General features: G+C 40.9%; 1 protein-coding gene across 9 annotated transcripts in view; it reads left to right on the forward strand.

Moving 5' to 3' along the window:
* The window catches only part of GatA (glutamyl-tRNA(Gln) amidotransferase subunit A, mitochondrial), an 89,705-nt gene extending 69,205 nt beyond the window's left edge, over positions 1 to 20,500 (forward strand). For 8 of the 9 annotated variants that reach the window (XM_053781312.1, XM_053781075.1, XM_053781154.1 and 5 more), the window contains exons 7-9: positions 12,182 to 12,442; positions 12,964 to 13,055; positions 20,225 to 20,500. In XM_053781312.1, coding sequence (XP_053637287.1) covers positions 12,182 to 12,442; positions 12,964 to 13,055; positions 20,225 to 20,462 — 591 coding nt within the window. In that variant the 3' untranslated portion in view covers positions 20,463 to 20,500. The remainder of the gene's footprint in view (positions 1 to 12,181; positions 12,443 to 12,963; positions 13,056 to 20,224) is intronic. The other variant, XM_053781549.2, reaches the window with a different exon arrangement.
* The last annotated feature ends 4,763 nt before the right edge of the window (positions 20,501 to 25,263 follow it).

The following is a 25,263-nucleotide window of genomic DNA, read 5'->3' on the forward strand; positions in this document are numbered from 1 at the left end:
ATAGTGTCTTGGGGTAATTTACCAAGAGTTGTTATGAGGAAAGTAGGGTAGTGGTCTGTGGTATTATCTGTGATTATTCCTGATTTTAAAGGGGGATATGGTGCTGGTCCAGATGTGGTCAAGTAGGGAAACACTAATCTCTGTAACTCTTGTAGGTTTTGTTACTGTTGGTGGCAACATGCAGTTATTCATTATGTTTGTGAATTCAGTAACGTGTGGGTCTTGGTCTTGTAGGAGATTTATATTGAAGTCACCTGAGAGTAGTAAGTGATCTTTGTTCATGCGTGCATCAGTTATCATACTTCCTAGGTTTTGACTAAATCGGCTAATGTTTGACTGTGGAACTCTGTAGATGTTTATCAATGTGAGAGGTTTTTGTAGGTATTTGGATTTAAATTTAGCTATTATATATTCTCCATGTTCACCCCTTGTGCAAGTATTAGTGATACATTCTAGTTGGTCTGAGTAGTACAGTGGACCCTCGACCAGCGATGGCATCGATTAATGATAAATCTGACTAGCGATACATTTTATCGCCAAAATTTTGCCTCGATTAGCGCTAAAAACTCGACAAACACTATTTGTTCCGTCTGAGACGCGTCCACTTCTGACCAGTGTTTACAAGCCAGCCAGCCACCGCGGTCGCTTCCAAGCATACAATCGGAACATTTCATATTATCACAGCATTTTTAGTGATTGCACCTGCAAAATAAGTCACCATGGGCCCCAAGAAAGCTTCTAGTGCCAACCCTACAGCAAAAAGGGTGAGAATTACTATGGATATGAAGAAAGAGATCATTGCTAAGTATGAAAATGGAGTGCATGTCTCCGAGCTGGCCAGGCTGTACACAAAACCCCAATCAACCATCGCTACTATTGTGGCCAAGAAAACGGCAATCAAGGAAGCTGTTCTTGCCAAAGGTGCAACTATGTTTTCAAAACTGAGATCGCAAGTGATAGAAGATGTTGAGAGACTGTTATTGGTATGGATAAACGAAAAACAGATAGCAGGAGATAGCATCTCTCAAGCGATCATATGTGAAAAGGCTAGGAAGTTGCATGACGATTTAATTAGAAAAATGCCAGCAACTAGTGGTGATGTGAGTGAATTTAAGGCCAGCAAAGGTTGGTTTGAGAGATTTAAGAATCGTAGTGGCATACATAGTGTGATAAGGCATGGTGAGGCTGCCAGTTTGGACCAAAAAGCAGCTGAAAAATATGTGCAGGAATTCAAGGAGTACATAGACAGTGAAGGTCTGAAACCTGAACAAGTGTTTAATGGTGACACTGACAATGTTGTGAAACACTTTAGGAATGTCATAAAGGAACGGGAGGTACAGGCCTCTATGGGCAGATATGTTGTGCGACAGAGGTCCAGTGACTCTCAAACTGGTCCTAGTGGCATTAAAAGAAGAAGGGAAGTAACCCCGAAAAAGGACTTGCCACCTCAAGTCCTAATTGAAGGGGATTCCCCTTCTAAACACTAAGACCATCAACACACTCCCCTCTTCCCATCCCATCGATCATCACCAGATCTTCAATAAAGGTAAGTGTCATGTAACTGTGCATGTCTTCTTCAGTTTGTGTGTATTAAAATTAATATTTCATGTGTTAAAAATTTTTTTTTCAATACTTTTGGGTGTCTTGCACGGATTAATTTGATTTCCATTATTTCTTATGGGGAAAATTAACTTGACTAACGATTATTTTGACTAATGATGAGCTCTCAGGAACGGATTAATAGCGTTAGTCGAGGGTCCACTGTATATAGCTGTGCCACCCTCTTGTTGGTCTGGCCTACAGTTGTGTATGGCTGTGTAACCAGGAATGGCATAGACATCTGTAGTATCAGGCTTTAGCCAGGTTTCAGTTAGTGTAATGATGGACATGTTGGCATGCAAGGAATTTAGTAATGCTATGAGGTCATCGTAATGCTTGCTTAAAGATCTGATATTGTAGTTAAAGACAGTTATATTGTTGTTGGCTCTGAGAAGTGCCTTTGTTCTGCTGTGTAGTAATTACAGTAACTGTTTGATTCATTTAAGTCATTAAATAAGAGGTTGGTATCAGGATCAATGCTTGTAATCATGAGATTTGTAGTGAATCTATAGTTAGAATTAAGTATAAAACAAAGTAAATATTCTAAAACTAAAAAATAGCACCTGAATTATTTAACAAATGTAAAAAAAATGAGCTAAGGTAGTTTTTTAAAGCTAAAATAAAGGGGACAAAATAAAAGGGACTAAAATAATTTGTGGTGAACAAAAAAGTGATGATCAAATAATGGAGCTTGGGAATATGATTGTTTACAAAACTTGTTTACACAAACCAACAATACAAAAAATTGTTTTTTTACTATTATTCTATAGTATACAGTATATAGAAATGTACAGTCACTGGACACTTTCCTAGAAGTTCAGCAGCTTGTGGAACTCTTTGAACATAGTGTTATACACAGTCCTGTTTTACACTCCTGCGGTTGTGGCTGTGCAGGTTGTTGTGGTTGCACAGGTTGTTGTGGTTGCACAGGTTGTTGTGGTTGTACAGGTTGTTGTGGTTGTGCAAGTTGTTGTTGTTGTGATTGTGCAGGTTGTTGTGGTTGTGCTACAATTATTGTGACACAGCATTACACCACCACCTGCTACTACAGGTATATACCATCCCAATTGTAACATTACCCATACCTTCCTTCCATTCTTCATACCTTCCTTCCTTCCTTTTTCTTTCCTTCCTTCCCTCCTTCCTCTCATCTCTTCCTTCCTTTCTTTCTTTCTTTCTTTCTTTCTTTCTTTCTTTCTTTCCTTCCTTCCTTCCTTCCTTCCTTCCTTCCTTCCTTCCTTCCTTCCTTCCTTCCTTCCTTCCTTCCTTCCTTCCTTCCTTCCTTCTGGTATCCTGAGCATTGCTGTCAGTCACAAACTCCTCAGAACCATAAAATTCATCTTCACTGACACTTTCACCTGCGTTAGAGCTATTATTTGGGAAGAGAAGAGTTCCAGATTCACTGGGGAATCAGACATTTCTTACTGCTGGCATGCTGAACAAGGACTACTGAAATGGTGTTCCCACAATGCACCACTGGCTCACTGATTTTTTTTATACTGTGCACACTGACCATGGAGACCCATTCTCTCACATGTTGGCCTTCCAGCTTTCTCCCGCTTGATTTGAATTTTGGCTTATTAATACGTTGAAAACATTGGCTCGTGAGATGTATATATACGGCCAAAACAGTCAAAGGGTTAAGCCTTCAACATAAGCAGAATAATAAAAATCCCTCCTCCTCCCTATTCCTGCATGATGATTTTCTCATTGATTCCACAGTCCTATCAGTGATGGGTTTTCCTGAAATATGGTGATCCAGGAGCCTAACATTGTCAGTTTCCAGAAAGACCTGATAAGGCTTCAGGGAGACCTGGTCAGGTTCCAGGGACACCTGGCCAGGTACTATTTTACCAAATTTTAATTCTCCTTAGGTTAAGTCAAGGTGTTTTATGTTAGGTTCAGGTTAATTATTCTAGTACACCTCTTCAAGGGGGGCTCCTTGGCATGGTGAAAAGGCTCTTGGTCTGAGGAATTAAACCTGTCAGCCTCCTTCCTCAGACCGAACCTAATTAGCCCCCAATCCCCCCTTCCTATCCCATCCTCCCCTTTTTCCTTTCCTCCTCCTCCTCCTCCCCACCCCTCCCTTTTGCCCTTCCTCTTTTTGACCTTTGGGATTTTTCTCACAGGTGCGCTAGTTCCTAGGTAGGGGGAAGGGTACCGGGGTCCATCCCATTCCGCTGAGGTTCTTGGCGGTGGCGTAGTTTGCCGTGGAATCTGGATCACCTGGGGATGTCCCGATCCCTCTCCGGTATCCCGGAGGGTGGCTTTGGGTGTCTTTTGGGCGACGGGTGTATCTCTGGAAGCCACCTTTCGGATTCCTGGGGTGGTGGCCAAAGGAGGTATGCTTTGTGGCAGATATCCGGCCGCCCTCTCTTTTGTCCACCGAGGTAGCTCGGCAGATGTGAGGTTGCTATCCCGGATTGCTGGTTTACTGGCATGAAGGGTAGGGTATGGCACAGGTTCCATGCTGCATCCGCGCTACTTGCTGTGCTGAGGTCCTCTTGGGCGCAGAGGGAGATTTCTGGCCCTTTCATTCCTCCTAGGAAGTATCCCTCCCCAGTCTCCCCTTTTTTTATTCTTTTTTTTATTTTTATTTTCTTTTCTTTCTTTTTTTCTTAAAAACAAAAAGAAAGAAGTAACTGAACCATGGAGTACCTGATCCATGACCCCGCTACCCCCGGGCCCCTTATTGTTACCGCACCCCGTTCTGACCTTGCCTCGTCTTTTGGCCACTCTTCAGACACTCCTAAGGCCCCTGTACCTCTTGCTGGTGCTGTTTTGTCACCCGCTTCAGGTGCTGGGGTTTTGACTGACTCCTTCGATTTGTCTGACCTCCGCTCTCCTTTGACTGTGCTTCCGGCCTCTCCCTCTACGGTGCGGCGATTTTCGAATCGCCAGCCTGTCCCACGTCGGACCGACTCTAGTCCCATTTCTAAACGCCAACGACAATCTCCTGATGATGTTACTTCGTTACCTTCCCATTCTACTCGGAAAAGACCGACACGTCATGCACTCCCTCTCCACACTCAGTTTCGGACCACACAATGGACTAAATTCTTTACTTTAAGACCGACTTCTTCTACTGCCTATCTTTCCAACCATAGTATTGGCAAAGTGCTCCTATGCCACGTTGGTAGAGATATTTCCTTTCATGCTCTTAAGAGTGGTATGTGCATCATCACAGTCCAGAATTTTACCCAAGCTCATGATCTTTCTCTTCTTTCACATATCGATACTGTTCCTATCACTATCGAAAAACATCATTCCCTCAATTCTTGTAGTGGTACTGTTATTCTGCCCCATACCATAGTCCAACAGAATTTCCAGACATGTGGCAATGACATTCTCAAACAGCTGTAACTCCAAGATCTCCCATTTCTCAAGGTAGACACTTAGGTTCTTCCTGCCCATGGGCAAAGACGATACCCTTGCAATGTGGCTCATTTAACTTTTGACAGCCGTGAACTCCCATCCTCTGTTTGTAGCAGGACATCGGTTACAAGTTCGGAAGGTGATCCCTACACCGCAACAGTGTAGGAATTGCTGGCAATTTGGCCACCCAGCAAAATATTGCAGATCTATAGCCGAATGCCCAGTCTGTGGTGCCGATGACCATTCTAATACATCTTGCAGTCGACCTCCCTCTTGCCTTAATTAGTCATGAGGCTCACCCTTCGTACTCTCGCCGTTGCCAGGTCTACTTAAATGAGAGGGAAATTCGTTACCTCAAAAAGGCAGAAGGTCTCCCTTATGCTATGGCAGTTTCTCATCTCCGCCTCCAAGGGAGACTACCCTGTGTTTCTTATTCTCATGTTTCAAAACGTCCCCCCACTTCTGGGGTCCCATCTTCTGCAGCTTCCTCTGCGGTTGCCAGTCCCATAGTCACTCCTGCAACTAATTCTTTTGCTGTCTTGGGCTCAGACATCCCTACTTCAACACCTCAGTCTGTTCTCACTTCTTCGTGTTCTCCCTCACAAACCCCGGTATCAACAAAACCTCATACGACACCTCCTCCCAATCGTTCCTCTACTTCTCAGAAGTCCAAAAAATCTCCTTTAACCCCTCCTTCCCTTCATCCACCTCCACATTTTGCCTTCCCAGTCTCTGTACCTGGGTCTTCCCCTTTCACTGCATCTGTTACAAGTGTGGAGGTTCATCCTCCTCCTCGTACTGTGCCTTCCTTCCCTGTCCCCTCCCAGGTTTCTTCCTCTTCTGCCACCTCACAGGTTTCTGCCTCTTCTGTCCCCTCCCACACTTCTCCAGTTCCCTCCATTCTTTCACCCCCCCCCCCACTTTGGTACAGTCCATTACAGTTCCGATCTTTATTCAAACTCCTCCTCCTTCCATCTCCGATATTGTCTCCCATACGATGTCTCTGAACTCTGAAACACTTAAGCAATCTCTGAATATATTGCAGAGACCAAACCATCAATGGACACTGATCCACCCTTTGTTCTTTTCTTTCCTCTTCTCCATCTGCGCAACTCCTTTCTTCACAGCGCACCATTCCTTCGCTGTTTGAACGTTTTCCGCTGCCACCGCATGTGGACTTTTCTAACCCCTCTGGTCCGTAAGTACCCTTCCCTGCAGATTTCTAGTATCTTTATCATTGCCAATCATGGCCTATTTACAGTGGAATATACGCGGCCTCAGGGGTAATCGGGGTGAGCTTCAGATGTTGCTTTCCCAATTTTCCCCTGTTGGTGTTTGCTTACAAGAACCAAAATTACACTCTGCTGTTATCTATCCCATCTCAGGCTATAATTTATTGTATTCTTTGGATCCTTTTCCTGATGGGACCTTTAATGAAAGTGTCTTTCTTCTACGCACTGATATTCTGTACCATCAGCTATTTATTCGTACTTCTCTGCATTACACAGCAGCCCGTATCCACCTGCATAGGTGGTATACACTCTGTTCTTTGTATCTCTCTCCTTCTTGAGCATTATCTATTCCGGATATTGCCTTTCTTGTTTCGTCATTACCGCCACCACTTCTGTTACTTGGCGATTTTAATGCCCATCATTTCCTCTGGGGGGGGTCTCACTGTGATTCCCGTGGCATTCAGCTAGAGGCTTTTCTTGCTTCCCACCCTCTCCATGTTTTAAATACAGGTACTCACACCCATTTTGATCCTCGTACTCATACACTCTCTTGCATTGATCTCTCAGTCTGCTCTTCCTCCGCTGCACTAGACTTCACCTGGCTGTTCTCCTGGATTTACATGACAGCGATCATTTTCCAATCATTCTTACTTCCCCTTCATATTCACCACCTCTTCGTAACCCACGCTGGCAATTTGATCGGGCAAATTGGGACCTTTACTCACAACTAACTGTTTTTAGTGAGGTTCCTTCTTCGCCCTCCATTGATGAGCTTTTACACCTCTTCTCGTCCTCAGTTTTAACCGCAGCTTCTCATTCTATACCCCAAACCTCGGGCAGGCATTCTCAGAAATGTGTGCCTTAGTAGTCTCCTGCTTGTGCTCGTGCAGTACGTTTGAAACGCGCTGCTTGGGTCAGGTACCGGTATAATAGAACCACTGAGAGACTTCTTGATTTTAAGCAGAAGCGTGCGATTGCTCGCTGTGTCATCCGTGACGCTAAACACACTTGCTGGCGAGATTATGTCTCCACCATCACCTCTGCTTCCTCTATGAGTGCAGTCTGGAAAAAAGTATGGAAACTGAGTGGTAAATATTCTCCTGATCCGGCTCCTGTTCTGCAGGTTGCTAGTGTTGATATAGCAAACCCTCTAGATGTTGCCATTGAAATTGGCAATCATCTGGTCCGTATTTCTCTGGGGCTCCATCTTTGCCCCTCGTTTCTTTCCTCTAAGTCTGCCAGAGAGTTAGCACCCTTGGACTTTTCTTCTCTCAGAGAAGAACAGTATAATGTGCCTTTTACACTTCAGGAACTGGAGGCAACACTCTCAGCTTGCCGATCATTGACAGCTGGGCCCGACGACATTCATATTCGTATGTTACAACATTTACATCAGTCAGCCCTTGCAGTCCTCTTATGCCTTTTCAGTCTTATTTGGTCACAAGGAGTTCTTCCACAGCTGTGGAAATCTGCCATTGTTCTCCCTTTCCGCAAACCGGGTACTACGGGACATGAAGCCTCCCACTATCGTCCCATCGCTCTTACCAGTGCAATTTGCAAAGTGATGGAACGTTTGATAAATAGATGTTTAATGTGGTATTTAGACACCCAACAGTCTCTCCACTCGTCGATATGGCTTTCGTAAGGGCCATTCTACCATAGACCCCTTACTACGCTTGGATATGTATGTTCGTAATGCCTTTGCAAATAAACACTCAGTTATTGCCATATTTTTTGACCTTGAGAAGGCATATGACACAACTTGGAGGTATAATATTTTGGCCCAAGCCCACTCCTTAGGCCTCCAAGGCAATCTACCATCTTTCCTTAAGAACTTTTTAACTGACAGACATTTCCGTGTTCGAGTCAATAATTTGCTCTCCCCGGACTTTATCCAAGCTGAAGGTGTCCCTCAGGGATGTGTTCTGAGCACAACACTCTTTCTCCTTGCTATAAATGATTTGGCCTCTGTTCTTCCATCCAATATTTGGTCATCACTCTATGTAGATGACTTCGCTATTGCTTGTGCAGGCGCTGACTGTCACCTCATTACAGTTTCTCTCCAACATGCGGTCGACAGTGTTTCCAATTGGGCCACCACGCATGGGTTTAAATTTTCCAGTACCAAAACTCACCAAATTACTTTCACTAGATGCTCTGTCATCTCCGATTATCCTTTGTACCTCTATGGCTCCCGTATCCCTGAACTTGATGCAGTCAGGTTTCTAGGCCTTCTCTTTGACAGTAGGTTATCCTGGAAACCCCACATTGCCTCTCTAAAGGCAACTTGTCACAGCCGGCTGAACCTTCTTAAGACCCTTGCTGATCTTTCATGGGGAGCTGATTGTCGAACTCTCCTTCGCCTACATTCAGCCCTCATTTTATCAAAACTTGATTATGGTGACCAGATCTATTCAGCGGCCTTTCCTGCTACTCTCTAGCCTTAACCCCACCCATCACCAAGGATTACATTTATGTCTTGGTGCTTTTTGCTCTTTCCCTGTTGAGAGCCTCTATGCAGAAGTGAATTTTCCATCCTTGTCTGATCGCCGTGATGCCCATTGCCTTCGCTACTATGTGCGCTCTCACAATCTCCGCAGTCCTTCCATTTATAGAATGGTCACTGATATAAGTAGACATTCTTTATTTGTTTGCCGCCCCTGTTTGCTCCGTCCCTTCTCTCTTCGCATACATTCGCTCTTGTCTTCCCTTCAGTTATCGCCTTTATATGTTCATGTAGCATCTCACTTTTCCCTACCCCTTCCTGGGAAGTTCCAGCTGTTCGGGTCTGTTCTTTCTCATTCCCCTGCTCGAAACCCCAACTGCCTACGGTGGCTTCCCGCTCTCTTTTTCTTGACCACTTCCACTCTCATTCTCATGCCATCGCCGTGTACACAGATGACTCTAAATCTTCTGACGGCGTTGGGCTCGCAGCAGTGTTTCCGGACAGCATTGTGCGAGGGCATTTACTATCTTCGGCTAGTATTTTTACTGCTGAATTGTATGCCATTCTTGCAGCACTTATTCGTATCGCATCTATGCCTGTGTCATCATTTGTGGTTGTCTCAGACTCCCTCAGTGCTCTACAGGCTATACGGAAATTTGATACACCTCACCCCCTAGTTCTCCGTATCCAACTTTGGCTACGCCGTATCTCTACCATACATAAAGATATTGTTTTTTGTTGGGTCCCTGGTCATGTTGATGTACAGGGCAATGAACAGGCAGACACTGCTGCACTGTCAGCAGTACATGACCTACCAATTTCATATAGAGGTGTTCCATTTCCAGACTATTTTGCTGTAATAGCTACCCACCTTCGCACCTGTTGGCAACAACGTTGGTCTGCTCTGCTCAATAACAAACTTTGTTCTATTATACCGAGTATAGGTTACTGGCCGTCTTCTTGTCACCAGTATCAAGGTTGGGAAACTACTCTCTCCCTCCTTCGCATTGGCCATACTCGTCTTACTCATGGACATCTCATGGAGAGGCGCCCCGCTCCTCTCTGTGAGCATTGTCAGGCTCCATTATCAGTCAGCCACATTCTGTTAGACTGCCCAATTTATCAACGAGCACGCAGAATTTACCTCCAACGTCGTCTCTGCTCTACTACTCTCTCTTTACCTTCCCTTCTTGCTGATGGACCCACCTTTCATCCGGACTCTCTCATTGACTTTTTGACAACAACTGACTTACTCCACAAACTCTGATGATACCTTCAGCCCTTTCTACCTCAGTCTCTTGCTACCCCATACCCCAGCACTATCCCCTGCCCTGCTGTTTTCTGTAACCTACTAATCATCCCTCCCCCCTTCTGCTACCCGATACCCTCGCTTCCTTCCCTTCCCTGCAGCGCTGTATAGCCCTTGTGGCTTAGCGCTTCTTTTTGATTATAATAATATTCTAGTTCACTGCCTGCACTTTAACCCTTTGAGGGTTTCGGCCGTACTAGTACGGCTTACAAACCAGGGTTTTTGGCATACTAGTACGCCTAAATTCTAGCGCCCTCAAATCTAGTGCGAGAAAGTTGGTAGGCATACATATGAAAGAATGGGTCTATGTGGTCAGTGTGCACAGTATAAAAAATATCCTGCAGCACACAGTGCATAATGAGAAAAAAAAAACTTTGACCGTGTTTTTGGAATAAAACAGCGACTTTACACTGTATTTGCATATGGTATTTGTTATTGTATTCTAGTTTTCCTGGTCTCATTTTATAGAATGGAAGACATATTACAGAAATTGAGATGATTTTGACTGGTTTTACAATGAAAAGTACCTTGAAATTGAGCTCAAAGAAGCAGAAATGTTCGATTTTTACCAAAGTTCAAAAGTACAGTAAACAAATCATGCCAAACGTCCAATACACGTCAACTGGTGAGTCTAATATTCTTTCACAAGTGCACTGATATTATTTATACCATTTCTACACTAATGCAGTAATCTGCATAACAGTAAATCTTCTATTTTTTGTAAGAATAAAAATTGAAAGTGGAAAGCCAAAGAAATATAAGAGGGGCCTGGGGATGTGACTAACGAACAGAGGAAATGTTATGTTAGTGCCAGGAATGACTTTCTTGTTTATTCTGGACCCTATTTGGAAATTGGCATCTTTTGAAATTTGTGTGAAATTGGCAAAATTGCTAAATTCTGACCACTGTATTGGATAGTTGAAATCAGTAAATGGGTGGTTTCTTGTGCTCATTCAATAGAAAAAATGGAGTTCTAGAGAAAGTTATGATTTTTGTCAACTAGTACAGAGGAATTGGCCGAAAATAGGGCTCAAAGTGGGCAAAATCGCCGATGCGTAAACATTGTCGAGACTGCTAACTTCGCAAGAGCATAATTTCATAAGTTTTCCATCAAATTTCATACTTTTGGTGTCATTATGATCGGGAAAAGATTCTCTATCTTTTCATATATATATATATATATATATATATATATATATATATATATATATATATATATATATATATATATATATATATATATATATATATATATTTTTTTTTTTTTTTTTTTTTTTTTTTTTTTTTTTTTTTTTTTTTTTTTTTTTTTTTTTTTTTTTTTTTTTTTGAAATTTAGGGGACCCTGAGTACAAGTCTCAGAGAGGGCCTGTCGACCCTCAAAGGGTTAAAGGAGTGATTTGGGATATTGGCTCTTTGGAGTGACATCTAAACTGTCATATCTGGGCACCTCTGCGAAGATAGTGATTGTGTGTGAATGATGGTGAAAGTGTTTTTTTTTTTTTTTTTTTTTGTGGTCTCCCTGCCTCAGTGGGAGGCGGCCAGTGTGTTGAAAAAATACATAATATACGTACTACAATAGTTTGACAGCAATGTCTGGTGTGAATATTACACACATAATTTGGATCATGTAGACTAAAAGGTGGGGGATTAATAAAGGTTGAGGAGAGGCTCTTGAGGATGATACGTAAATCCTGGGTGGAGGGAAGGAGGGGAAGGGATCATCCAAGGAAAGGTTTGAGAAAGGGGGTAAGGAAATTTTTTGAGTATAAGGGTCATTATATAGTGGTAGCTACAGTGAAAATAATTGAATATTAGAATGGAAGGAGAGAGTATGGAGGAAGTGAATGTGTTCAGATATGTATTTCGGAGTGAATTTGTCAGCATTTGGTTCTACGAGAGACAAGTTGAGCCATAGAATTGACAAAGGAAAAAAGGTGGATGGTACATTGAAGCATCTGTGGAGACAAGGAACTTTATCCATGGAAGCAAAAAAGGGGAATGTATCAGAGTATAGTGGTACCAATACTGTTGTATGGGTGTGAAGCATGAGTTTGAATGTTGCAACAAGAAAGAAGCAGGTGGCAGTGGAGGTGTCATGTTTGAGGGCAATGTGTGGTGTGAATATTATGCTGAGAATTCAGAGTTTGGAATTTAGGAGGTGTGGAGTTACCAAAAGGCTGTGGGACATATTTCTCTTGTTATTTATCTGTTTTGTTACAGGTTCGTGAGGTATCAATGCCACATACACAGTATTCCATCATCTGCTACTCAGTCTTAAATCCATGTGAAGTGGCTTCCAATTTTACAAGATACACTGGGGTTGGCTATGGGCATCGCGTATCGGCATCTCACTCTATGGAAGCTATGTATGCCTTCACTCGATCTTCAGGATTGAATGAGGTTGTTAAGGGACGAATCTTAGCTGGAAACTATTTTCTCTTAAGGGAGAATAAAAGCAAATATTTTAAACAAGCTTTAAAGGTATGATAGCTTATTCTTGATGCACATATTTTGTTTATTTCTTATTACAACCCAACATGTGTTCTGCATTTTGTAACATCCCAGTTCTTTAATTGAGCACAAAAAAACAAGGTCCACAGAAATTGGTAATTTGGCCAGTTTTACACAAACTTTAATTGCAGTATAAAAAACAGAAACCAAAATAAACACTATGTATTCCATCTACTAAAGCAACCACTCCTTTGTTCATTAATCTCATCCCCAGGCCTCTCATATTACACTTGCCCTCCATTTTGAATCCATCATCACACAAAAAAATCAGTTTTAGTCTATTTCTTGGAAAATAAAATATAACCAGGAATGATTGGTTATGGGGTACAGTGTCTCAGGAATTGAAGCAGACTTAGCAAAAACCCCATAAATCAGACTGGAGGAGGGTGCCTTACCCTTCCTCAGGAAAATCATCAAAATTCAAATATTTCTACTGACATCTAAGATTATAAAATAAGAATACAGTAGTAATACAAGTGTGTATTTTACAGGTACGTCGCCTTATTTCAGAAGACTTTAGCAAGGTGTGGGCCAGCGGAGTTAACCTCCTCCTCACTCCAGTAACATTGTCCACTGCTATCAGGTATACTAAGTAACTTCTTTGATGCTTTTAACCTAAAAAATACAGTTTTACAGCTAAAAGAAATATCGGTCACAAGACCGGCCTCTTGTGAATCCATGCTGAGTATCATTAATCAAGCTATGCTTATCGAGATGGCTTCTTATAATCTCAGCTATAATTGACTCTAGTAATTTGCCTACAATTGAGGTCAGGCTTATTGGGCAGTAATTTGACGGTAACGACTTGTCCCCTGTTTTAAAAATAGGAATTACATTAGCCATCTTCCACATATCAGACACTACACCTGTTTGAAGAGATAAATTAAAAATATTAGTTAATGGTTCACAGAGTTCCATTTTGCATTCCTTAAGAACCCTTGAAAAAACCTCATCAGGACCCGGCGACTTATTTTGCTTCAGTCTGTCTATCTGCTTCACAACCATCTCACTAGTGACTGTGATGTTACATAATTTATCTTCTTCTAGCCCACTGTAAAAATTAATTACTGGAATATTGTTAGTGTCTTCCTGTGTAAAAACTGAGAGAAAATAATTATTTAAAATCAAGCACATTTCATTCTCTTTGTCAGTAAGGTGCCCATAGTTATTTTTAAGGGGACCTTTCTTATCTCTAACTTTTGTTCTATAGACCTGGAAAAACCTTTTTGGGTTAGTTTTAGAATCCCTAGCAACTTTAATTTCATAGTCCCTTTTAGCTTTTCTTATCCCCTTTTTAATGTCCCTCTTAATGTCAATATACTGATTCATAAGATGACCCTCACCTCTTTTGATACACCTATAAATTCCTTTCTTATGCCCTAGTAGATATTTGAGCCTATTATTCATCCATTTTGGGTCATTTCTATTTGATCTAATTTCTTTATATGAGATAAACGCTCTTTGAGCAGCATGTATAGTGTTCAGAAAACTGTCATATTGATAGCTCTCTTCGTTACCCCAGTCAACAGATAATAAGTGTTCTCTAAGCCCATCGTAATCTGCTAAGCGAAAATCTGGGACTGTTACTGAGTTATCGCTACTATCGTACTTCCATTCAATGCTAAATGTAATTGATTTGTGGTCGCTAGCACCCAGTTCCTCTGAAATTTCTAAATTATTAACAAGGGATTCGTTGTTTGCCATAACTAAGTCAAGCAGGTTATTTCCCCTTGTAGGTTCTGTCACAAACTGCTTCAAAAAACAATCCTGAAATACTTCTAAGAAGTCGTATGATTCTAAATTCCCAGTCAAGAAATTTCAATCAACATGACTAGAGTTAAAGTCTCCTAGAATTACTACATTATCGTGCCTTGTGGCCTTAACAATTTCCTCCCATAGTAGTTTCCCTTGGTCCCTATCTAAGTTTGGGGGATGGTATATCACTCTTAAAATCAGTTTTTCATGCCCCTCTGAAAATTCTGTCCAAACAGACTCTGTATGTGTTACTTCAGACTTAATACCCGTTTTTATGCAACAGTTCAAGCGATCTCGGACATACAATGCCACCCCACCCCCCTTCCCAATACTTCTATCTTCTTGGAACAATTTAAAACCCTGAATATGACATTCCGCAGGCATGTCCCGACTTTTTGAATTAAACCACGTCTCAGTTAAGGCAAATACATCAATGTTACCTGCACTAGCAACTAATCTCAACTCGTCCATCTTATTCCTAGCACTACGGCAATTAGCATAATAAACATTGAAAGACTCTCCTTTCTCTTTACCCTTCCTGCTCATTTCTATTTTTCTACTAAACCTATTACTGTCCTTATCACCCAAGGTCCCTGGCTTTTCAATATCTACCTCGTTCTTATTATTACTAGTTCCCCTAGAACTCGTAATATTGCTACACTGGGACTTCACTGTTTTCCTGCCAAAACCCATACCACTAACTACTCCTAGTTTAAAGTCCTAACTGCTCCCTCCACTGCAGTTGCCAGTGCTCCCACCCCACACCTAGATAAGTGAACCCCATCCCTGGCATACATGTCATTTCTGCCATAGAAGAGGTCCCAGTTGTCAATGAATGTTACCGCATTTTCCTTACAGTATTTGTCCAGCCAACAATTGACACCAATTGCCCTGGACAACCATTCATTTCCAACTCCCCTCCTTGGCAAAATACCACATATGAGAGGGTTCCCACCCTTACTCCTAATTATTTCTATTGCTGACCTATACCTGCTAATCAGGTCTTCACTCCTACGTCTGCCAACATCGTTGCCTCCAGCACTGAGACAGATAATAGGATTACTCCCATTACCTCTCATGATGTCATCCAGACGGCTAACAATATCCTCCATCCCAGCCCCAGGAAAGCAAACTCTCTGTCTCGTACTCCTGTCCTTCAAGCAGAACGCCCTATCCATATACCTTACTTGGCTATCCCCAACAACAACAATATTCGTACCTTCCTTGGTGTCGTTCGTCGTGACATTCCCAGTAGTCGACTCACATTCGTCGGGTAGCACTGAGAATGTATTAGATGTTTCCACAACAGTTTCCACGGCAGTCTCTTTCTTCTTCATCGTTTCTACCTTTCCATTCGTCTTCTTGATCGTCAACTTCTTTCCCTGCTGTCCAGCCACTGACCAGTTTCCCTTCTTGACCTGAGGACTCAAAACAGGAGGACTACTACGAATCTTTTTGTTTTCCTCGGTCAGTCGCCGAATTTCCATATTCGCCATCCTCAATTCTTCCTTAAGCTGTTGGTAAAGTTGCTCGATGGAGGGCATCTTGCTTCAATTCTAGAGAGCGCGCAAACAGGTCTTCACAGAGCCAAGTACATGTCAACACTTATCACTTAATTATCAGTTATAATAATAATGTAGGTATGTAGTCTGCCTGGGCTACATACCTATACCTACTTTGTTTTTTTAATTACATTACCTAATAGAATACTCCATTCTCTTGAATGCACGGTAACTCATCAAATGACCATATGATCTGTCTTTGAAATACTCATTTGTGCTTAATTGTTATTTGTTTACTGTAATTTTTACCACTGAATATATCATTGCTTAGTTATTCTTAAGTTAATTTTAAGCCTGCCCATAATGCTTTGCATGCAAGGGGCTTTTAGCATGTGCACTTAACCACTGTATTTCTTTGTACATCTATGTATCATGTCCAAATTAATAATAAAAATAAATAGCTACACGATATTTAATGTGGCCCAGAGCCATATTATTACCATTGACATACCATGTTCACCAAGGTTAATCGTTTCTAACAACTACCTTTAGATGTCATCATAAACAAAGGAAGAAGTAATGAATAATTCATGCCAAGAATTGTAAACAAAAGCGTTATGTATTAAGGGGAGTGATGTAATGTTTTCCCTCTGCCCGGCTACCACACCTCCATAGTATATAAACATAAAATGTTTATATGTTATGTAACGTGTTTCTTATATAATTTTGAAGAAAATACATGTATAATAGATATATTAATGAAACTGTGTATATTAACATAAAATAAGACATTTAATGTGGCCAAGAGTGATTATTTTTAGTACATATTACATAATGTTTACCCTCCACCTGGCAACCACACCTCCATAGCATATAAACAGCATGTTTATATGCTATGTAACATGTTTCTTATATAATTTTGAAGAAAATATCATAGACGGATTTAATGAAAAATATCTATATTGACGTAAAATTAGACATTTAATGTGCCCAAGAGTGATTATTATTACATAATAGAGAGATGTGCTCATGGAGAATGTAAACAAATTGGGTGGCCCGTGCCGTATTTGAAAAACCATTTGCCATATAGAAAGTTTTGGTCATAACTTGAGATTGCTGTATTAGCGGAACGCCGTAAGGCGAAATGCCGAACAGTGGGGCCCTATTGTATATTCTTAAATGTTTATACAGTAGTGTACTGTATATTGTAATAAACAGAATAGAGGAAATCAACTCTTAATATACATTATTTAGGTATGCATACTGGTCAGAGAACCCATCGTAAGTCTGAGTCATCAGTAAATGAGTATGTCATTGAGGAGAGGCTGTAGTTTACAGTGAAGTTTAGGCAGGTCATGTTTCTTTGGTCGAGTGCTGAGCAAACGGTCGACTACCGAGCAATTTGTTTACTGAACAAAGCGTTCGAATACCAAATTGTACTGAGGTTCCACTGTACTTACTTTAAAATAATTGTAGTCTTAATGTAGGGTGAGAGGTGACTAGTATTTATTGTTGAAAGTCAGGTGTGGTAAGTATGGTAGCCCACCTGGCTACCACACACACACGTAATATTTTTTTATTTTATTAACACATCGGCTGTTTCCCACCAAGGCAAGGTGGCCCGAAAAAGAAAAACTTTCATCATCATTCACTCCATTTCTGTCTTGCCAGAGGCATGCTTACCTACAACATTAACACCCCTCCTTCAGAATGCTGGCGCTGTACTTCCCCTCTCTAGGAATCAAGTCTGGCTTGCCTGTTTCCCTGAATCCCTTCATAAATGTTACCTTGCTTATAATCCAACAGCATGTCAAGCTCTGAAAACCATTTATTTCCATTTACTCCTATCTAACATGCTCATGCATGCTTGCTGGAAGTCCAAGCCCCTTGCACACAAAACCTCCTTTACCCCCTCCCTCCAACCTTTCCTAGGCCACCCCCTACCTCGCCTTCTCTCCACTACAGATTTATACGCTCTCGAAGTCATTTTATTTCATTTCATCCTCTCTATATGTCCAAACCATCTCAGTAACCCCTCCTTAGCCCTCTGGATAATAGTTTTGGTAATCCCACACCTCCTCCTAATCTCCAAACATTGGATTCTCTGCATTATATTCACACCACACATTGCCCTCAGACATGACATCTCCACTGCCTCCAGCCTTCTCCTTGTTGCAACATTCACAACCCATGCCTCACGCCCATGCAAGAGAGTTGGTATAACTATACTCTCATACATTCCCTTATTTGCTTTCATGGATAAAGCTCGTTGTCTCCACAGACTCCTCAGTGCACCACTCACCTTTTTCCCCTCATCAATTCTATGATTTACCTCATCTTTCATAGACCCATCTGCTGATAGGTCCACTCCCAAATATCTGAATACATTCACCTCCTCCATACTCTCTCCCTCCAATCTGATATCCAATCTTCCATTACCTAATTTTTTTGTTATCCATGTCAGCATAGTTGCTGATCCCCTACATGTGTTGTATAGCTTGTATGAGTATCATAGTTTGTACGATCCATATGTTTTACATACATGACCCATTGCTAGGCTCAGTGACTAGCTTGTGTGACATCACGTGATGCCGTTGTGAGCGCTGTGCTCCCGGTCTTGTTCTCAGTTCACCGTAGACTTACCAGGCAACAGGACAGGCCAGGCTGGGCTCCCTTTCTCACACTCTGCTAATATAAGTGTTTCCATCCAACAAGTGTGTTTAACTCCAACCATCACATCTCCACGAACCCTCACAACATCCACATCACCTTACTCTTTCCTATATTCACTTTTATTTTCCTTTTACATACCCTACCAAACTCATCAACTAACTTCTGCAACTTCTCTTCAGAATCTCCCAAAAGCAAAGTGTCATCAGCAAAGAGCAACTGTGATAACTCCCACTTTGTGTTAGATTCTTTATCTTTCAACCCCTCACTTCTCTTAAAAACTCCATCTATAAATATATTGAACAATCATGGTGACATCACACATCCCTGTCTAAGGCATTCTTTTACTGGGAAATAATCTCTCTCTTGCCTACATACTCTAACCTAAGCCTCACTATCCTCATAAAGACTCTACACTGCTTTCAGTAACCTACCTCCTATTCCATACATTTGCAACATCTGCCACATTGCCCCTCTATCCACCCTATCATATGCCTTTTCCAAATCCATAAATGCTACATAAACCTCTTTACCCTTATCTAAATACTGTGCACCTATATGTTTCACTGCAAACACTTGGTCTACACACCCCCTACTCTTCCTAAAGCCTCCCTGTTCATCTGCTATCCTGCTCTCCATCTTACTCTTAATTCTTTCAATAATAACTCTACCACACAATTTACCAGGTACTCAGCAGACTCCTTTCCCTATAATTTTTACACTCTTTTGTCCCCTTAGCCTTTATACAAAGGAACTATGCATGCTCTCTTCCAATCTAGGTACCTTACCCTCTTTCATACATTTATTAAATAAAAGCACTAACCACTCCAAAACTATATTCCCACCTGCTTTTAACATTTCTATCTTTATCCCATCAATCCCAGCTGCTTTAATCCCTTTCATTCATTCTACCCACTGCCCCATGCACTTCCCACACTCACGACTGGTTCTTCCTCACTCTTATAAGATGTTATTTCTCCTTGCCCTATACATGAAAACACAGCTTCCCTATCTTCATCAACATTTAACAATTCCCGATACCTCTAACTCTCTGATTAATAACTCTCCTCTCCTATTTTTAACTAACAAATCCATTCGTTCCCTAGGCTTTCTCAACTTATTTATCTCATTCTAAAACTTTTTCTTATTTTCAACAAAATTTGTTGATAACATCTCACCCACTCTCTCATTTACTCTCGTTTTACATTGCTTCACCACTTTCTTAACCTCTCTTTTTCTCTCCATGTGCTCCTCCCTCCTTGCATCACTTCTACTTTGTTAAAACCTCTCATATGCTAACCTTTTCTCTCTTACTACTCTCTTTACATCATCATTCCACCTATTTTCCTGTAACCACAAACTTCTGCTGAACACACTAACACTATATTCTTAAATTTACCCCATACATCATCTACCCCATTGCCTATACAGTGGAACCTCGGCTTACGAGCTTAATCCGTTCCGTGACCTTGTTCGTATCCTGATTTGTTTGTATGCTGAGTCAATTTTCCTCATTACAGTACACTTCAATATAACTCAAATATCAACTCTACGGCTTATTTATCTATCACAATTGATCTAATATGACATAATAAACAATATAATTACAGCTCACAGAGGATGTAAACAAACAGTGGCGTGCAGAGACCAGGAGTCATATAACGAATTTTTGTCATAATTTGAAATGTCTGTATTAGCAAAACACTGTAAAATGGGGCCTTACTGTACTTGACATTTAATAAAAATGTTCTTTGCAATTTAGAGCTGTGAAGATTACAAGAATGTTGTGATGTCTACTAATGCTGCTCATATATTTTTGTTGCAGATACTCTGAATTCCAAAACCTAGATAACCGTACTCAAACAGCAACTCAAGACATTTGTACTCAAGCAGCTAACATGGCAGGTGTACCAGCAGTTAGCATACCAGTGTCATTAAATACTGAAGGCTTACCAGTATCACTTCAGCTGATAGGTCAGTGGGGAAAAGATCCAGCTATGTTGTCTGCTGCTAAGTGGGTTGAACAAAATGTAAAATTTCCGAGAATAAATATTTTAGAATAAGTGTCTTTTATATGTAAATACAGTATTATATAGCTGAACTAGCACTTTTTTTTTCCTAAGTATTGATATATTTTTTGTTAATTATTGTACAGGAGGGGTCAGCTTATACAGAAGGTTAGATTCCGAGATACTGCTGTAAAGTGAAAAATTGCGAAACAGTGAATCATAGCCTTTTTCACCTTCAAATGCATATAAAAGCCTGATAGCATGTTTACACTATCATATATTAACCCCTTCGGTGTCGGTCCCATAATATTACAGGACCGACACCAAAGGGGTGTCGGTCCAGTAATACTGTGCCAAAATTCTAGCGGCTTCAAATCTGGCCTGTTTGCCCACACTAGGCAGGTCCTTTACGATCCATCCCACTAACAAAACAATTGCCCAACCCAATTTTCAATGCCAATCAAGAAATAAGCTCTGATAACTCTATCCACTCTCATATGCAAGTCACACTCAAATCCAACCCCTCTCACTCATGTATTTATCCAACCTAAATTTGAAACTACCCAAGGTTTTAGCCTTAATAACCCAACTAGGTAGACTGTTCCACTCATCAGCTACCCTATTTCCAATCCAATACTTTCCTATATCCTTTCTAAATCTCTAAACTTGTCTAATTTGAATCCATTACTGAGGGTTCTCTCTAAGAGAGGTATCCTCAAGACCTTATTTATATCCCCTTTATTAATACCCATCTTCCACTTATACACTTCGATCATGTCTCCCCTCATTCTTCGTCTAACAAGTGAATGTAATTTAAGGGTCTTCAATCTTTCTTCATAAGGAAGATTTCTAATGCTATGTATTAATTTAGTCATTCTACGCTGAATGTTTTCTAACGAATTTATGTCCATTCTGTAATATGGAGACCAGAACTGAGTTGCTTAATCTAGGTGAGGCCTTACTAATGATGTATAAAGCTGTAATATAACTGCTGAACTTCTGTTGCTTACACTTCTTGATATAAATCCCAGTAATCTGTTTGCCTTATTATGTATGCTTAGGCATTGCTGTCTTGGTTTAAGGTTGCTGCTTATCATAACCCCCAAGTTCTTTTCACAATCTGTATGGCCCAGTATGGCTAAGTTCTACATTATTTAACTTATAAGTGCTAAGGTTGTGGACACTCCCGAGCTTCAGAACCTTGCATTTATCTACATTGAACTGCATCTGCCACTTTTCTGACCAGTTATTGAGTTTGTCTAAATCCTCCTGAAGTTCCCTGATATCTACGTTTGAATCAATTATCCTACCTAACTTTGTGTTATCAGCAAATTTGCTCATTACACTAGTAATTCCCTCATCAAGATCATTGATATATATTATAAACAGCAACGGGCCTAACACTGATCCCTGTGGAACGCCACTTGTTACGGATCCCCACTCGGATTTAACCCCATTTATGGACACTGCTTCCTGTCTGTGAGCCATGACTATCCAGGACAGCACTTTTCCCCCCAATGCTGTGAGCTGCCACTTTCTTTAACAGTCTTTGGTGCAGTACTCTATCAAAAGCCTTACTAAAATCTAAATACTGTAAACAATATCAAATTCTTTATCGTGATCAACAGCCTCAAAAGCTTTACTGAAGAAAGCTAATAAATTAGTTAGATAAGAACGGCCTGTTGTGAATCCATGCTAAGTATCATTAATCAGATTATGCTTATCCAGATGGCTTCTCATTATCTCAGCTATTACTGACTCTAGTAATTTGCCTACAATTGAGGTCAGGCTTATTGGGGGGTAATTTGAAGGTAACGACTTGTCTCCTGCTTTAAAAATAGGAATTACATTAGCCATCTTCCACATACCAGACACTACACCTGTTTGAAGAGATAAATTAAAAATATGAGTTAATGGTTCACAAAGTTCTGTTTTGCATTTCTTAAGAACCCTTGAAAAAAAGCTCATCAGGACCAGTGATTTATTTTGTTTTAGACGGTCTATTTGTTTCATAACCATTTCACTAGTGACTGATGTTACATAATTTATCTTCTTCATGTCCGCTATAAAAATTAATTACTGGGATATTGTTAGTGTCTTCCTACGTAAAAACTGAGAGAAAATAATTATTTAAAATGGAGCACATTTCATTCTCTTTGTCAGTAAGATGCCGCAAATTATTTTTAAGGGGACATATCTTATCCCTCACTTTTGTTCTATACACCTGGAAAAATTGTTTTGGGTTAGTTTTCGAATCCCTAGCAACTTTAATTTCGTACTCCCGTTTAGCTTTTCTTATCCCCTTTTTAATGTCCCTCTTAATGTCAATGTACTGATTCATAAGATGACCCTCGCCTCTTTTGATATGTCTAAAAATTCCTGCCCAAAAAGATATTTGAGCCTATTATTCATCCATTTTGGGTCATTTCTATTCGATCTAATTTCCTTATATGGGATAAATGTTCTTTGGGCAGCATGTATTGTGTTAAGAAAGCTGTCATACTGATAGCTCTCTTTGTTACCCCAGTTTACAGATGAAGTGTTCTCTAAGCCCATTGTAATCTGCTAAGTGAAAATCTGGGACTATTACTGAATTATCCCTACTGTCATACTTCCATTCAATGCTAAAGGTAATGAATTGATTTGTGATTGCTTGTGTTGAGTTCCTCTGTAATTTCTAAATTATTAACAAGGGTTTCCTTGCTTGCCAGAACCAAGTCAAGCAGGTTATTTCCCCTCACAGGCTCTGTCAGAAACTGCCTCAAAAAACAATCCTGAACTACTAATAAGAAGTCGTTAGATTCTAAATTCCCAGTCAAGAAATTCCAATCAATGTGACTAAAGTTAAAGTCTCCTAGAATTGCTATGTTATCGTGCCTTGTGGCCTTAACAATTTCCTCCCATAGTAGTCCCCCTTGGTCCCTATCTAAGTTTGGGGGATGGTATATCACTCCTAAAATCAATTTTTCATGCTCTGAAAATTCTGTCCAAACAGACTCTGTATGTTTTACTTCAGACTTAATACCAATTTTTATGCAACAGTTCAAGCGATCTCTGACATACAATGCCACCCCACCCCCCTTCTCGATACTTCTATCTACTTGAAACCATTTAAAACCCTGAATGTGACATTCTGCAGGCATGTCCCACTTTTTTAATTAAACCACGTCCCAGTTATGGCAAATACATCAATGTTACCTGCACTAGCAACTAATCTCAACTCGTCCATCTTATTCCTGGCACTACGGCTATTAGCATAATATACTTTGAAAGACCCTCCTTTCTCTTTACCCTTCCTGTTCATTTCTGTTTTTCTACTAAACCTAATACTGTCCTTGTCACCTAGTGCCACTGGCTTTTCAATATCTACCTCATTCTGCTTATTACTAGTTCCCCTAGAACTCATAATATTACTACACTGGGACTTAACTATTTTCTTGCCAGAATCCATACCACTAACTATTCCTAGTTTAAAGTCCTAACAGCTCCCTCCATTGAAGTTGCCAGTGCCCCCACCCCAGACCTAGATAAGTGTGCCCCATCCCTGGCATACATGTCATTTCTGCTATAGAAGAGGTTCCAGTTATCAATGAATGTTACCGCATTTTCCTTACAGTATTTGTCCATCCAGCAATTGACACCAATTGCCTAGGACAACCATTCATTTCCAACTCCTCTCCTTGGCAAAATACCACATATGACAGGATTCCCACCCTTCTTTCTAATTATTTCTATTGCTGGCAGACGTAGGAGTGAGAACCTGCTAATCAGGTCCTCACTCCTAAGTCTGCCAACACCGTTGCCTCCTGCACTGAGGCAGATAATAGGATTGCTCCCATTACCTTTCATGATGTTGTCCAGACAGCTAACAATATCTCCCGTCCCAGCCCCAGGAAAACATACCCTCTGCCTCTTCCTGTCCCCAAGACAAAACACCCTATCCATAAACTTAACCTGACTGTTTCCAACTAAAACAATGTTCTTACCTCCACTTGTGGAATTCGTCGTGACGTTCTCGATGGTCTTCGTTGGGGTTTCTGGGGATGTTTCACTCACGTCTGTCAATGCTTCCTTGGTGCTCATTGTGACATTCCCAGTAGACAATCCACATTCGTCAGGTAGCACTGCAAATGGATTGGAGGTTTCCACAGAAATCTTCTGGTTCTTCATTGTTTCTGCCTCTCCAACAGTCTTTTTGATCCTCAGCAGTTGTGCAGCCACTGACCAGGTTCTTCTCTTAACCTGAGGACTCACAACAGGATTACGAATCCTCTTGTTCTCCTCCATTAATCGCCTTATCTCCAGCTTAGCAACCCTAAGGTCCTCTTTTAGCTGCTGGTAGAGTTGCTCAAGAGAGGGCATCCTGGTTCAGATTCACAGACAGCACACAAACAAGTCTTCACAGAGCTAAGTACATGTCACCACTGAGCTAAGTACACCTCACCACTGAGATAAGTACACCTCACCACTGGGCTAAGTACATGTCACCACTGAGCTAAGTGCATGTCACCACTGAGCTAAGTACATGTCACCACTGAGCTAAGTACACGTCACCACTGACCTAAGTACACGTCACCACTGAGCTAAGTACACGTCGCCACTGAGCTAAGTACACATCACCGCTAGATAAGTACACGTCACCACTGAGCTAAGTACACATCACATATGACCAAAGTTAAAGTCTCCTAGAATTACTACGTTATCGTGCCTTGTGGCCTTAACAATTTCCTCCCATAGTAGTCTCCCTTGGTCTCTATCTAAGTTTGGAGGATGGTATATCACTCCTAAAATCAATTTTTCATGCCCCTCTGAAAATTCTATCATAACAGACTCTGTATGTGTTACTTCAGACTTA

This window comes from Cherax quadricarinatus, chromosome 2, assembly GCF_038502225.1.
Source record: "Cherax quadricarinatus isolate ZL_2023a chromosome 2, ASM3850222v1, whole genome shotgun sequence".
Classification (NCBI taxonomy): Eukaryota; Metazoa; Arthropoda; class Malacostraca; order Decapoda; family Parastacidae; genus Cherax; species Cherax quadricarinatus.